Source organism: Carassius gibelio, chromosome B19 (assembly GCF_023724105.1).
Source record: "Carassius gibelio isolate Cgi1373 ecotype wild population from Czech Republic chromosome B19, carGib1.2-hapl.c, whole genome shotgun sequence".
Classification (NCBI taxonomy): domain Eukaryota; kingdom Metazoa; phylum Chordata; class Actinopteri; order Cypriniformes; family Cyprinidae; genus Carassius; species Carassius gibelio.
The window spans coordinates 36,535,736-36,552,826 of record NC_068414.1 but is presented as its reverse complement, the minus strand read 5'-3'; the positions used below and the strand labels follow the sequence as shown (position 1 = coordinate 36,552,826).

Sequence of the window (17,091 nt, the reverse complement as noted above, 5' to 3'; positions counted from 1 at the left end):
AATAGCTCTTCATCCCCCCTTTAGGAAAGTTATGGTGGTTATTGTTTTTGTGAATTTTTTTTTTTATTTTATTTTTTTTTTACTATAATTATGTCAGTTTTTTCAATCATCACATCTTTATTTTTGAGCATTAGAATAATCAACTTTGTATAGATTTATAACCATTTTACAAGTTCTCTTGACCATAAAACATTTGTTATTGCAATTCAGGTTACAAAGAAACCAGTGAATTCCTTAGTTGAGTACACAGACTCTGATGAAGTCACCTCTGGACCAGATCTTTCTTCTCCACAACTTGATACTGTTTCAGATTTACCATCTAGCAGCATACAGGTTGGTTCTTTCTGATTTGCATTAACAGTTTCAATTATCTTTTGTTTTCATTACAGAACTTTTTGAGTAGATGTCATCCTGTGTATAATTTGTGTCTCCTTTATAGCACCTCAGTAGTAAAAGTACTGTGCAAGGAGAACATGTGTCACGGCTTAGGACTAAACGCATTCTGGTAAGGCAAGCAGCATTCTTTCAGATAGTTGTTCTATTTATAGGCACCTATTGCATGTTTGGTTCCTATTTAGAATTATTCTCAATTAGTCAAGTCCAGTGTTTTTATGTAGTGAAACTGTGTGAACATGGCATTTTTACAAAACACCTGCCTCTTTGACAGCTTTGCTCTGTCATGTTCATTTTAAACATGTACATGGTCTAGCTCTTCATTTCTATTTGTTAATTATTCATGATTTCACCAAACAGTTATTTTTATCAGCTACTGACACATTGTAGTGTTTTGTAAGAAAATAGCACCATTATTCCTCAGAATCTGTGAAATTCTAACATTTCATTTTTTTTAAGATGGAGGAGACTCTTAATTGGTCTGAAGAGCTTTTTGACAGTCCAGATGAAGAAAATATTCAAATGATTGTGCCACAATTTAAGCGGACAAGAAAAGGTTTTGACTCAAGTACAGATGAGGAGGAAGATAACGTTGTACATAAAACTGTGTCAAGACTTAGGAAGTCAAGAAGCATTTTGGTAAGCTTCCATAGTGCAAGGCATGATGTGTAAGAATATATGTTCCTTAATAACGGTGTTGATTTTCAGAAACAACACTACTTATTATGAAAGTGTTTTATCATATGCATTACCCATGAAAAGTGCAACAAATTGCATCAATGAGTAGGTTAAGTAATTTTGCCAGTAAATCCTTAAATGGCAAGTAAACAGGCCTTTGTATTCTGTCAAATACTCAGGGCTTGAAACAAGTGGCTCTATCTTGGCACCGGCACAATGCAGAACTAAGCCCGACGCAAGCTGTGTTTGCTAGTATAAGACCAATGCAGTTGTCAATTTCCCATCAAGCGCTCGCATCGTTAAAATAGCAAATCACCCTGTGCTCATTTTTGTGCTGGTCTTAAGGGGAGGTGAGTTCAGGATAATTCTTGGTGTTTAGCTATCTTAATACATTGGAAAGTGTATCAGAAAGAATAACTCTCCTAGAGGCACTCTGACACTCTGGTTGGATTATTGCATGTTTGCCCAAACCACACCCAATTATTATGCAATGGAGTACAACCCTATTAGACCATGCGCCCAGGGCACAGACACTTTTTTTTTTACACCGTCAAACCAGCAAAAGTGAATTTGGACATGTCTAAATGTGTACTGTGTTAAGCTGTGCGCTAAGATAGTTAAAATAGGGCCCAATGTCTGTCAAAATAATGAAGCCATTGAGAAGCTTAACTTAGCTAGTTACTATGAGCACAATTGTAATGCATTCCTTTTGTTTGACCCGCGTGATTTTTATTACATTCAAGACAGATATATCAAAAGCAAACAAGTCTTACTATAAAATGTTAGCATTTTTATGTACAAAATTAAGAGATGTAAACTTGAAATAACTAAAAAAAAAAGTCATTGGAGATGAGAATGCGCAGGATAAAATAAGGTATTCTTACAGAATTATATTTTGTCATTAGGGCTGGGCGATATATCTAATGATATGATAATGCGGATCTAGTCAGTAAATCTGGTTCTGTGATTAGTGCTAAATCACCATCACCTGCTTTTAAATGGAGCAGCATTTAATAGATAGAGCCGTAGATCACTGACAAGTTACACAATATCGCATTTATTATCGAAGGCGATTCATCTGGGATAATTAACGCAATATTGTGTAACTTGTCAGTGATCTACGGCTCTATCTATTAAATGCTGCTCCATTTAAAAGCAGGTGATGGTGATTTAGCACTAATCACAGAACCAGATTTACTGACTAGATCCGCATTATCAAATCGTTAGATATATCGCCCAGCCCTATTTGTCATTTGTGTAGCAAAAATTAACCTAGTACTGTTGTATTGGAAAAACCTAGTCGTGTGTTGTGTAGATTATTTGTTATTATGTTTTTATAGGTTAATCGGAAGATTTCTGTTGGATCTGAAAAAATAAGTGAATCAAGCCAGGACAGTGGAGAAGAATATGTCCCATCCACAAGTGGGGATAGTACGGATAGTAACATAAGCCAAGATCTATCATTAAAAAGTCGAGCTGATGCAACAGTACGTTGTTCACTTCCATGTAAGCGCAAATTCAAGACATCTCTTGCTAAATTCCAGGACAATGATAGAATTGTTGCTATAACACAAAGCCAACATCATGCTCCTGACAGCTCCACATCAGGTAAAACTACAGTTGGAGATGCATCAGTACTTGTTCCTGCTGTCGTCAGAAAGAGTAATGGATCTCGAATGTACAACAAGCGACAATACTGCCTATATTGTAAATCAGCGGTCCAAAAAATATCCAGACACTTGGAGCGTGCTCACTTAAAAGAGATTGAGGTTTCAAGAGCATTGAGTTTTCCAAAGGGATCCCATCAAAGGAAATTGCAGCTTGAATTTCTGAGAAACAAAGGAAACTTTGCACATAATGCTGAAGTTATAAAAACAGGGTCTGGAATTCTTGTTCCCTTCAAACAACCAAAAGAAAAATGTGAGGGTCAAGACTTTATTCACTGTGTCTACTGTCAAGGGTTGTTTATGAAAAGAGTGCTTTGGAGACACATGCAGAGCTGTAAATTCAAACCTAGCAGTGTTAAATCTAAACCTGGAAAAACTAGAGTCCAATCCCTCTGTGCGTTTGCTGAACCGGCACCCTCTGTGGTTAGTGAAAGTGTTTGGAAGCTGGTGAGCAATATGACACAAGATGATATCAATTTTGAAGTAAAAAATGATCTCTGCATCATGGAGTTTGCAAAACATCTATATAACAGGCTTGGAGCCGATGTCAGCAAGCATGAATACATTCGTCAAAAGTTGAGGGAGCTTGGTCGGCTGCGTTTACATGGTAGAGAGGTCACACCACTGCAAACTATCAAAGATTATGTCACACCAGAAAACTTCATGCTAGCAGTTACTGCAGTAAGACACACAGCAGGTTTCAACGAGGAAACTGGCAAATACAAAACTGCAACACTTGCTCTAAAGCTTGGACATGGACTGAAAAATGTGTCCATGCTCCTTGAAACCAATGCAATGATGAAAGGTGATAATGATGGTGCAACAGCGGCTCGCTGCTTTCGTCAAGTGTATGATGCCAGGTGGAATGAGCTCATATCAGCCAAAGCCTTGCAGGGCCTCACAGAGTCCAAGTGGAATTCCCCACAGCTTTTACCTTTCACAGAAGATGTAAGAACTCTGCATTGCTACCTGGATGACGCGCAGCACCGGTTCTACAGTGACTTGACATCAGAGTGCTCATCTTGCAACTGGGCTAACTTGACAAAAGTGACTCTGGCTCAAGTTATTTTATTCAACAGGCGTAGAGAAGGGGAAGTATCAAAAATGCCTGTTTCAACATTCATCCTAAGAGACAAATCAGCTCCTCATGAAGATGTCAATGTAGCTCTCTCTGAGCTAGAGAAAAGTCTCTGCAAGCATTTTGTGAGACTTGAAATAAGAGGTAAAAGAGGGCGGAAGGTGCCTGTGCTCTTAACCCCTGCGATGGTGGATTCCCTTGATTTGCTTGTGGAGAAGAGAAAAGAATGTGGAGTGGCTGATAACAATCCATACATGTTTGCAAGGCCATATGCAGTGTCCCACTACAGAGGGTCAGATTGCATTCGTTACTTTGTGAAAGCTTGTGGAGCCAAGAACCCTCTCTCACTCACCTCTACAAAACTCAGGAAGCATGTTGCTACACTCTCAAAAGTACTCAATCTGAATGACACCGAGCTTGATCAACTGGCAGATTTTCTTGGCCATGACATCAGAGTCCATCGCCAGTTTTATCGTTTACCTGAGGGCACTCTCCAGCTTGCGAAGATCAGCAAGATTCTCATGGCCCTTGAGCAGGGGCGTTTATCAGAGTTTAAAGGAAAGACCCTAGATGATATCAACATCGCCCCAAATGGTACCAATGCCTTTTCATTAGACAAATATAAGAAAATTCAGATATTGTTTTTCCAGTACACTCTGAATAGCGCTGTGATGGCTTTTGTTACCTGCCTTTTTATTTTAGAGACAATCCTGTGTGACAAAGAAATCCAAGAGGCCTGGCTTGAGGAGAACGTGCCAGGTATGTATTTCATTACTTGCTGTACTTGTAGATGAATGTCTGCAGCTGTTTTTCCTGCCTGAGGTATTTGCTTCCAGAAAGATCAAATTACAGTTTTAGTATGATTTTTACTGCTCTTTTAACAGAATTTGGGTTACCAAAAAGGAATGTTCCCTTTCTTTACTAAGTCAAATCCTAACTCGTTCATGCTTCCACCTAGAATGGGGTGTAAGCTTTGAGGTAATATAAAGCAGCAGCTTCTGAATTCCTTTTCAACATCATAAATTAGGCTGTTTTTATCTATATCATGATGGTCAGAGAGTGTGAAGGAGCTTTGGTTGAGATTCACAGGCCTTACATGACCAAAAGCTGACAAATGTTTTACATTGAGGGCTGCCAAGATTAGTTGCAGATTTGTGTTGTAAACAGAAAAGAATCTAACCTTTCAACCAACTAACTAGTCAAAATTTAAAAGTTTCAAGTTTCACTGTCAAATGACCTTTCCAACCATGGTTTATTCTTTGCATTGCCATGCACTAGTAATGTACTCATCATGGAACAGTCAGTTATGAAGTAAACAAAACTAATCGCTCCCCACATGACATAAGCTGTAGTAGATTAGATTCAACTTTGTCACTGCACATGTAAGGAACAAGACAACGAAATGCAGTTAGCATCTAACCAGAAGTGCAGTAAGCACACATAATAAGTACAGAATATACAAGGTCTACGATATGTTACAAATGTACAATAAATATACAGATAAGGTAGTATTAAGGACATAATGTACAGATTTTAAATACTATTAGCATGATATACAGATAGGTGTACTATGAACATACTATACAGATGGATTATGTAAAAGTGTATGTACACTATAGGCTGAAAATATGAACATATGAACATAATTTACACTATTGCAATGGACAGTAAAGTGCATAGAAAATATTACAGTGTGCAAATGGATTATTCAGTGTTTCTGGATGAACAGACAGTGCAAGTAATAAGTTACTAATGAGTAATAAGTACAATAAGTGAGGAGTCGGTGTGGGGGGTGTTGGTGGGTGTCAGAGGGCAGAGTTCAGCAAGGAGACAGTTGTAGGGAAAAGCTGTTCCTGAATCTTGTGGTCCTTGTCCAGAGGCTCCTGAAACACCTCCCGGAGGGCAGAAGGTTAAACAGTCCATGGTCAGGGTGAGACGAGTCCTTGAGAATGCTGCAAGCTCGATGTAGACAGCGTTTCCTCTGGATGTCCTCAATAGCAGGAAGTGGTGTCCCTGTGATGCGCTGGGCAGTTTTCACCACCCTCTGCAGTGCCTTGCGGTCAGCCACTTAGCAGTTCCCATGCTAGACTGTGATGCAACTGGTCAGGATGCTCTCGATCGCACACCGGTAAAAGTTCACCAGGATGGCTGGTTGTTCTTCAGTGTCCTGAGGAAGAAGAGGCGATGGTGAGCCTATTTGACCAGGCTGGAGGTGTTTGTGGTCCAGGAGAGGTCATCTGAGATGGTGGTTCCCAGGAACTTGAAGCTGTAGACATGTTCAACAACCATCCCGTTAATGTGGATGGGGTCATGCGTGCTTCCATGTGACCTGGTACCGAACCTCCTCACTGTAGGATCATTGTTGTCACTGATGAGGCCAATCACCATGGTGTCGTCTGCAAACTTAATGATGGAGTTGGATCCATGCACAGGCTTGCAGTCGTGGGTGTAGAGGGAGTAGAGGAATGGGCTCAGCACACAGCCCTGTGGTACACCGGTGTTGAGTGTGGTGGAGTGGGTGTGGCCTGACCTAACAAGCTGAGGTCTGCTGGTCTGAAAGTCCATAATACAGTTGCAGAGTGCATACTGCATCTTCTGTTCTTCTATTTCTGCGGTAGGCAAATTGGTGTGGGTCAAGTGAGGGTGTGAGGCAGTCTTTGAGGTGTGCTTGGGGTGGTAGTCATTTAAAGGAGGAGTGTTTCAGTACTGGCAAAATGAATGTGGACTGAAAACATGTTGGCACAGTTGCTTGGGTGAGGGAGAGGTTGAAAATATCTGTGAAGACCCCTGCAAGCTGTTCTGCACATGCCCTAAGTACACGTCCAGGAATGCCATCCGGGCCAGCAGCCTTGCATGCGTTGATCCAGCTCAATGCAATGTGGACATCTGTGGATGTGAGTTTTAGGGGTTGGTGGTCTGAAGAGGCTGAGATTTCTGGTGGCCGTCTCCTTGCTGTTGTTGTTGAAGTGAGCATAAACGTCATTTAGCTCGTTAAGGAAGGAGACGTATGTGACCGTTGGAGTAGAGTTGCTTGACTTGTTGTGATCTGTTTTTCTGTTGTAACACTGTCAATGGTGGAGTTGATGTAGTCCAGAACAGAGGAGGTATAGATATCAATGTCCGTTTGAGAGCCACAGGCAGCCTGAGAAGCAAACATACTCCAGTGCGTGTACTGAAATCTGTCCTGAAGTAAAGAGTCTGCTCCAGTTGGCCACACTTTGATGGTCCTCACTGATGGCTTCACACGGTTGATGAGGGGTGAATACTTAGAGGTGAGAAACAAAGAAAGGTGATCAGACTGTCCGAGGGTGGGTGGGGGGGTCGTGATGTAAGCTCCATCAATGATTGTGTAAACATGATCCAAAGTTTTGTCTCCTCTGGTGTGGCAGGAATCATGCTGAAGGAATTTGGGGACCACTGTCTTTAATTTGCAGCGATTAAAATCTCCTGCGACAATAAAAGAAGCCTACGTGTAAGCAGTCTGTTGTTTACTAATGCTAATGACTAAATACTAATGACTTACTAATTGGCAGTAGCATCCGGTGGAATATAGACTGCGGTTATAATGTTGGAAGTGAACTCCCGCAGCAGATAAAAAGGTCTACATTTAACCATGAGAAACTCTAGGTTAGCTGAGCAGTGTCTCCCAACAATGACAGTGTTCGTACACCAAGCTTTGTTGACATAAATGCACAATCCACCACCTCTTGTCTTGCCGGAGTCATCTGCCATTCTCTTTGCCTGGACCATGTAGCATCCGACTAGCTCGATAGCATTATTGGTTACATCGCTGTGTAGCCATGTTTCTGTGAAAACCATGACATTGCTGCAGGTGATGCAAAGTCATAACTCGTCCATTTTGTTTGCCAATGACCGCACATTAGCAAAGAAAATGCTGGGTAAAGAGAGCCGGAGCGGTGTTAGCTTTAGCTTAGCTCTTAGACCTCCGCGCTTCCCCCGCCTTTGTTTACGATCTCGACGCCGCTTGCGTGCACTTCCGCTGGCTGGGTAGAGTGCGTAGCCTCGGGTGTTCTAGCGATCTCAGGGATGAGTCAAAGATTGGTGATTAAAACTGTTGGAAAAGTCCTCACCGATATCCAAAAGCTCCTGTCGGGTGTAGGTTGTTAAAGCAAAGCTGTTCAGTACGAACAGACCCGAGATGAGCAGGGATAATACTGCAAATAGCATGGTGTGTGATCTGGGAAGTGACTGGTTGTACCTGACCAAGTTTATAACCGTCTATAACGCTGACCACTTAACCCAGGGGTGTCCAAACCCTTCAATGGAGGGGCTAATGTATGCAGTGACAACCAGTCACTTCCCAGATCACACACCATGTTAATTGTCAGGACACCCCTGACTTAACCAAACCCGATATTTCACTAATTAAATTGTAATTGTTTTCTAAATGTTATTTTTGCTTTGATGTCAAGGGTAATATGTTCATATACATAGCATTTTTTTTATATATGTATATGTTTGTTGACAAGCTACACAATATGTTCATAACCGCATGCTATTCATCTGTGATTATGAATGTGATTGTTTAGCTTGTCAGTGAAATACGGCTCTGTATATTTAGTGCCACTCCATTTGAAAGCAGGTGATGGACATTTACCACTAATCACAGAACTGGTTGTACTGACGAGAGGCGCATGACAATCGTATGCGATTAATCGTGCAACCCTTAAAAAAAAAAAAAATATATATATATATATATATATATATATATACAGTATTGTTCAAAATAATAGCAGTACAATGTGACTAACCAGAATAATCAAAGTTTTTCGTATATTTTTTTATTGCTACGTGGCAAACAAGTTACCAGTAGGTTCAGTAGATTCTCAGAAAACAAATGAGACCCAGCATTCATGATATGCACGCTCTTAAGGCTGTGCAATTGGGCAATTAGTTGAATTAGTTGAAAGGGGTGTGTTCAAAAAAAAAAGTAATGTGGCATTCAATCACTGAGGTCATCAATTTTGTGAAGAAACAGGTGTGAATCAGGTGGCCCCTATTTAAGGATGAAGCCAACACTTGTTGAACATGCATTTGAAAGCTGAGGAAAATGGGTCGTTCAAGACATTGTTCAGAAGAACAGCGTACTTTGATTAAAAAGTTGATTAGAGAGGGGAAAACCTATAAAGAGGTGCAAAAAATGATAGGCTGTTCAGCTAAAATGATCTCCAATGCCTTAAAATGGAGAGCAAAACCAGAGAGACGTGGAAGAAAACGGAAGACAACCATCAAAATGGATAGAAGAATAACCAGAATGGCAAAGGCTCAGCCAATGATCACCTCCAGGATGATCAAAGACAGTCTGGAGTTACCTGTAAGTACTGTGACAGTTAGAAGACGTCTGTGTGAAGCTAATCTATTTTCAAGAATCCCCCGCAAAGTCCCTCTGTTAAAAAAAAGGCATGTGCAGAAGAGGTTACAATTTGCCAAAGAACACATCAACTGGCCTAAAGAGAAATGGAGGAACATTTTGTGGACTGATGAGAGTAAAATTGTTCTTTTTGGGTCCAAGGGCCACAGGCAGTTTGTGAGACGACCCCCAAACTCTGAATTCAAGCCACAGTACACCGTGAAGACAGTGAAGCATGGAGGTGCAAGCATCATGATATGGGCATGTTTCTCCTACTATGGTGTTGGGCCTATTTATCGCATACCAGGGATCATGGATCAGTTTGCATATGTTAAAATACTTGAAGAGGTCATGTTGCCCTATGCTGAAGAGGACATGCCCTTGAAATGGTTGTTTCAACAAGACAATGACCCAAAACACACTAGTAAACGGGCAAAGTCTTGGTTCCAAACCAACAAAATTAATGTTATGGAGTGGCCAGCCCAATCTCCAGACCTTAATCCAATTGAGAACTTGTGGGGTGATATCAAAAATGCTGTTTCTGAAGCAAAACCAAGAAATGTGAATGAATTGTGGAATGTTGTTAAAGAATCATGGAGTGGAATAACAGCTGAGAGGTGCCACAAGTTGGTTGACTCCATGCCACACAGATGTCAAGCAGTTTTAAAAAAATGTGGTCATACAACTAAATATTAGTTTAGTGATTCACAGGATTGCTAAATCCCAGAAAAAAAAAAAATGTTTGTACAAAATAGTTTTGAGTTTGTACAGTCAAAGGTAGACACTGCTATTTTTTTGAACACACCCCTTTCAACTAATTGCCCAATTGCACAGCCTTAAGAGCGTGCATATCATGAATGATGGGTCTTGTTTGTTTTCTGACAATCTACTGAACCTACTGGTAACTTGTTTGCCACGTAGCAATAAAAAATATACTAAAAACCTTGATTATTCTGGTTAGTCACATTGTACTGCTATTATTTTGAACAATACTGTATATATATATATTAGGGCCGGGACTCGATTAAAAAAATTATTCTAATTAGAGGCTTTGTAATTAATTAATCGAAATTAATCGCATATAAATATTTGACCTGAGAACAGTGAGAAGTATTTTTTTTTTCACATGGATTTATAGTATACCATTGAATAATGACTGAATACATAAGCTTAAGCAACAAAATATTGTTTATTTTTAGTCTAGCAGACCAGTGCAATTTTTGCCATGAAGTGTAGCAATAGCATATTTAGAAACAATTTACAAATAGTACATTTCAGAAGTTCAGGAAGCTTATAGGTGCTGGAACCTTCTGTAAAGTGTTTTTTAAGTAAAACACAATACTGTCAATTACATTCAGAACATTGGAAACCCTGACTATTAGAAAACATCTCTCTGTTGCTTCAGAGGCCATAACATACTAAGTCCAACTCTCAATAACCTTGGCCAAAACAATAAAGAGTTCAACATAAACTGTTGCACCAACAAAATAATATATAGTTCAACATAAAGTGTGAAGTCCACGCTAGCGGCTATATGTTTTGCGTTGAAGTGATACTTGAGGCTCGATGTGCTGCAGTGATATCATAGACAGTAGTGATATGCGAAGCGAACGCTAGTTAGTGCTCCAGTATAATCGGTCCGCCGAAACAAATCCAGTGAGAAACGTTCCGCGGTGCAAAAATAAGTTGTTAAAAATGCGGGATTTTTTTTTTCTGTAATTGATTAATCTTAGTTAACGCGTTATTTTTTGTGTAATTAATTAATCTCAATTAACGCGTTAAAGTCCCGGCCCTAATATATTATATATATATATATATATATATATATATATATATATATATATATATATATATATATATATATATATATATATATATATATATAAAAATGTGTGTGTATATGTATGTATTAATTTCCAGGGTTTAATGTGACACAAGATAAGGATTTCAACAGAGTATGGTGATTTTCTATAGGCACTGTATACTTATGAAGACTATACTAATCATAATAGGCTCACATGCAATATTTGTTCTTTTTTAATTAAACAGATTGCACAAGGGTGGCCTCACCACACAATGTGACATCTCAAAATGAAAGTCAGCATCCAAGGAACAAGGACTGTGTTGTGGACACAGCCGAGTCACCATGTACTTCAGGCAGTCAGATGCGAAATGACACAAAGAAAAACTTATCATCTCCAAAAAATGGTGACTTGTGTGAATGATCTGATTAACTGAAACATAGTGCTACTGTTCTTTAACAGTATTTGTAGTGAAGAACTCAGTTTAAGTTAAAGGAACTGTTTTAGCAGGTGATTTATTTATGAGTTTGGTTATTGGGTTGTGAGAATGCGAGCAAAACTTAATAAATTTGTCCTGCTTTCAAGTTTAGTAATTTCATTCTCTTTTAGGTCGCAAACCAGTCAAGAAAAAGAATTGGGAGAAGGTGGAGGTTGATGCAGTTGAAAAACACATGATGCACTTCATTGAATCGTGTCGTGTTCCAGGAAAGGCTGCCTGCGATTTGTGCCTCAAATCTGAGCCGGAAGCCCTAAAACGGAGGGACTGGCTGGCTATTAAATTTTACATAAAAAACCGGATATCTGCTCTGCAAAGGAAAATTTGAGCTATGTTCCTGAGCCGCAAGTATAAAGTACACCCAAAGTATAAAGTTGTAAATGGTTAAATGTAAAAATTGTCAGATTTTATGGAATTTTAAATGTAATCCCATAGTGAATGCTTTCAACATCTGGACAAAAAGGTGGTTTTGAAATCAGATGTTTTAGTTCTAAAGGTAAAGGTTCAGAGAGACGGGGTCAGTTTTATAGTTGGAGAGGGAATGAGGTTGAACATTAGCAGGTACAGTATCTTGGACACGAGATATGGAGAACAAGAGACTATTGACAGCGAGAAAAGACCGACATTATTATGAATTTTTTGCATTTTACCAAATATATTATCTTATGCAACACTTGTGCTCTTATTAATATTTGGGAGAGGATAAATTCTGATGTAGTTTCAAAATGCATGATGTACTTCATTGATTTCAGTTTTGTATGATGAAAGGCTGTATCAGGTCATTGAGTCTTGTTTTAGGATATCTGGCCATTGACGAATGAAATCTATAGTAGTTATCAGTTGGTGTCGATTCTTCAGTCAACTAATTCTTCAGATTCCAGCTTGCTCTTTTATCATCTATAGTTATAGACAAGTGTTTTCCTGTCCATTTATGTCGTCATTAGCTTATGAGCGACAGTGTTACATTGTAATGAGTTACTGATTGGTTGTTTAGTCTGTGAGAGATCCGTGAGCACTTGGGAGTAAGAAGGTGTCACAAGGAAATCCCAATACAGATACAATTTTATAAGATGCTACTGAGCTGCAGGTATAATTCACCAAAAGCACCATGCTGAAAGTAACTACACTGAACAAAAATATAAACAACAATTTTGTTTTTGCCCCCATTTTTCATGAGCTGAACTCAAAGATCTAAGACTTTTTCTATGAACACAAAAGGCCTATTTCTCTCAAATATTGTTCACAAATCTGTCTAAATCTGTGTTAGTGAGCACTTCTCCTTTGCTGAGATAATCCATCCACCTCACAGGTGTGGCATATCAAGATGCTTATTGAACAGCATGATTATTACACAGGTGTGACTAAGACTGGACACAATAAAAGGCCACTCTAAAATGTGCAGTTTTATCACATAGCACAATGTCGCAAGTATAGAGGGTGCGAAACTGACAGCTCCCATCCAGTGATTAAAAGCAACAACAGGTGGATTCAGCATCATGGCCAGCTTAGCAACCTAAGGAATCACAAACAATTCAGTTTTGTTTGTGATTCATTAGGTTGCTAAGCTGGCCATGATGCTGAATCCACCTGTAAACTTCTGTGACATGAAAGACATCTGTGGCATTGTGCTATGTGATAAAACTGCACATTTTAGAGTGGTCTTTTATTGTGTCCAGTCTATGGAGTTAGAAATGTGTCTTTATTACATGCGAGAAAATAAAAGATCTGAGAGAAAAAAAAAAGTTTGAGAGAAAAAGTTATCACACTGATAGCAAAAAAACATTTCATGAGAGAAAAAATAATATTTGAGAGAAAAAGTTTTCATGCCAATAGCAAAAAATTATAATATTTGAGACTAAAAAAAGTTTTGAGAGAAAGTATTTTCTCATAGAACATAAAAAAATATACATTTGAAATTTTAAAAATTATTTCTGAGAAAAAAATCTCTCTCAAAATACTTTGAAAAAAACTCTCAAATATATATTTTTTGCTATCAGTGTGAAAATATTTTCTCAAAAAAAAAAAGTGTTTCTCTCGAAACGCTTTTCTTTGCTCTTGATGCAATTTCTTGCTCTCGTGTCAGGATTTTGCTTTCACTGTGAGAATTGTGTCATGGGCGGGGCCACGTTCCTATTGGCCAGTCGGGTGAGCATCGTCTTGTCTTGGGAGTCGAACTGAATCATTACACCATTGTTCGGTTCACCTGCATAGAGGATGCCTTATGGATAGTTAAGTTGAGCAGTGAGCACGGACACTCCAATGTTTGGGTAAGATGATGACACACAGCTGGCTGAGCAAGTTCAGTATCACTGAAGATTAAACATTAAAAAATAGCACTCATATTCATGAATGAATGTGTATTATATTATTTGCTTGCTAATCGCTAGTAAAGCTAACCAGCCATCATGCTAGGTAAACTTGCAAACTCACCTGGTTTAAACTATGTTTAAATCAAATGCCAAATTAATGTTTTGATTTAGATAGTTTCACGCCTTATTTAGTGAGTAGTGAGCAGTGATTGATATACCGTTTGAAAGTGTCCCACCTAGTTTTGTTTAAAATAGTCTTTGTATGGTTGTTGCACATGTTTAGCTACACTGCATGTATAGCTCACAAACTCAGCTACACGGGGCTTATTCTAAATATTTTTTACCATCTAGTCGAGGTCTAGAGCTGACAAGGTAAATTGCAGGTCTAGGACTAACTCTTACATTAGCAACCCACAAATATGTTTGTGCCTGTACTGTCATGGTAATTATTTTTTCTTTTAAATCTTTCAAACGGTATGTCAATCATTGTCTAATGTTAGCTAGTTGTAGGGTTGCCACCTTCCATGCATACTAACGTTAGTTGAAAGTTGTACGGGAGGTTGTATGAACAAGCAGTTACTCTTCAGGTGCTTTGAGGCTAGCAAGTGCAAAGGTAGAAACTAGCTCACTACTCACTAAATAAGGCGTGAAACTATCTAAATCAAAACATTAATTTGGCATTTGATTTAAACATAGTTTAAACCAGGTGAGTTTGCAAGTTTACCTAGCATGATGGCTGGTTAGCTTTACTAGCGATTAGCAAGCAAATAATATAATACACATTCATTCATGAATATGAGTGCTATTTTTTAATGTTTAATCTTCAGTGATACTGAACTTGCTCAGCCAGCTGTGTGTCATCATCTTACCCAAACATTGGAGTGTCCGTGCTCACTGCTCAACTTAACTATCCATAAGGCATCCTCTATGCAGGTGAACCGAACAATGGTGTAATGATTCAGTTCGACTCCCAAGACAAGACGATGCTCACCCGACTGGCCAATAGGAACGTGGCCCCGCCCATGACACAATTCTCACAGTGAAAGCAAAATCCTGACACGAGAGCAAGAAATTGCATCAAGAGCAAAGAAAAGCGTTTCGAGAGAAACACTTTTTTTTTTTGAGAAAATATTTTCACACTGATAGCAAAACATATATATTTGAGAGTTTTTTTCAAAGTATCTTGAGAGAGATTTTTTTTCTCAGAAATAATTTTAAAAATTTCAAATGTATATTTTTTTATGTTCTATGAGAAAATACTTTCTCTCAAAACTTTTTTTAGTCTCAAATATTATTATTTTTTGCTATTGGCATGAAAACTTTTTCTCTCAAATATTATTTTTTCTCTCATGAAATTTTTTTTTGCTATCAGTGTGATAACTTTTTCTCTCAAACTTTTTTTTTTCTCTCAGATCTTTTATTTTCTCGCATGTAATAAAGAACCAAAACTCACTCCATACCAGTCTAAGTCACACCTGTGTAATAATCATGCTGTTGAATAAGCATCTTGATATGCCACACCTGTGAGGTGGATGGATTATCTCAGCAAAGGAGAAGTGCTCACTAACACAGATTTGTGAACAATATTTGAGAGAAATAGGCCTTTTGTGTACATAGAAAATCTCTTAGATCTTTTGAGTTCAGCTCATGAAAAATTGGGACAAAACAAAAGTGTTGCGTTTATCATTTTGTTCAGTGTGTATGTTTAGCAGTGTTAATAAAGAGTCTTCAGTGCAGTCACATGTCTGTCTTTTATTTCTTACTTCAACGTGTTAGGTTTCTTCTCTTTTATATTAGTTGTATGTTACTCTTTCTGAGAGGACAGCCTTTGGACAGGGTCACAGTGATTGAAATCATGAAAACTTGTGATTAACACAGTTTCATTATTTCCACTTAATAGAACATTTTTTTTTATTATTCCAAATACAATTTGTATAATGCTAATAACATTGCCATTTTGCCTATCAATACAACTTTAGTTTAACTCTACTATACTATATTGTCATAATGTAATTAAACATTTACATTTAATCATTTAGCAGACGCTTCTATACAAAAGCAACTTTTCAGTAACTGATACAATGGAGGTTTATTGGTGTTGGCTGGTAAAACACAAACCAATCAAAAGGGATTATGCCACAAACAGCAGGCAGAATGAAGACGGTGTCTAAAACAGTGGTCAACTGACTTGTTTTTTTTTTTTCTGACTTGTTTTTTTTTTAACTGTGAAGTAAAGGATATAGATTTTTATTAAATTAAAAGACAATGTGCAAAGGGCCCCACAACTACTGAATCGTAAAGGCATGGCCTCATGAAGTATGTAAAACTGGAAGTGTGTGTAGATGGACCCACAAGGAAGGAAAACCAGTTTAGGACCCCACATGTGCCGTCCCAGTCAGGTCTTGTGCAAAAGTTCTCAAATTTGAGATTATCAAGTGAGATTTGTGTTTATGAGTGTGTTCTGATATTGCGTGATTTTTTTAAGAAGCATACCACTTCTAGAAAAGGTGGATCCCACAAGTGATGTCCCAGTCATGGGGTCTCACAAAGTAACAAAAACAAGGATGTGTGTGTGTTCACAAGGATAGTAAAACCAGTCAGTTTTGACCTTGTGGTGACATTTTTAGATCCCCGTGAGGAAACAAGCTTAGAAATCATACAGAATTAAGTGTTTTAAAAATAAAATATTCCAAGTCCAGAGTCGGTTATAGACACATTTGATCTGATCATCTTAAAGGAGTCATGGGTCTGAGATTGGAGATTAACCCTAATAAACTTGCTACAATTAAAAACCTTAGATTAAATGACATTGTAAAACCGTGTATTTCATCATTTCAGCTGCGTTTACGTCAGGACTGTGGTGACAATTACTTATCTCACCTACATAGTGTACCACAGGGGTGGTTCTAGGGTGAGTGGAGATCCGGGGCTTAGCCCAGAAAAATCCATGTGACTTTTTATTTTAATAAATTTAGATTTACCTTGTTTAAAATATACAAAAACAAAAACAAATTTAATACATTTGCTTTTTGCAAACAAAAATTAAGAATTGCAAAACAAATGAAACAGCGCGAAAGCAATGATTTTGCAATTCCATGGTCATATCTATTAATTTATTTGCAACGCTGCTTTTATTTTGTGTTTCAGTCTAGTTTGAGCTTGCGATACCATTTTTCCTTTGCGCTTTACTTTTCTGCACGTCTCTCTTTGTGGCACTGTTTTGACCTGGGGGTGGAGTCAATGGACGGGGGCGTGTACAACATGCCTCCATGAAAGTGACGTCATCGGCCCGAGACG

The 17,091-nt window shown here is 38.4% G+C and overlaps 1 protein-coding gene across 1 annotated transcript; it reads left to right on the top strand.

The window, feature by feature from the left end:
- The first annotated feature begins 80 nt into the window (after positions 1–80).
- Positions 81–12,667, top strand: LOC127978611 (uncharacterized). Its single transcript, XM_052583395.1, has 5 exons — positions 81–1,032; positions 2,412–4,410; positions 4,519–4,575; positions 11,237–11,395; positions 11,599–12,667. Exons 1-5 carry the CDS (start codon positions 853–855, stop codon positions 11,811–11,813), a joined length of 2,610 nt encoding a protein of 869 aa, XP_052439355.1. The 5' UTR covers positions 81–852; the 3' UTR covers positions 11,814–12,667.
- Positions 12,668–17,091: the final 4,424 nt, after the last annotated feature.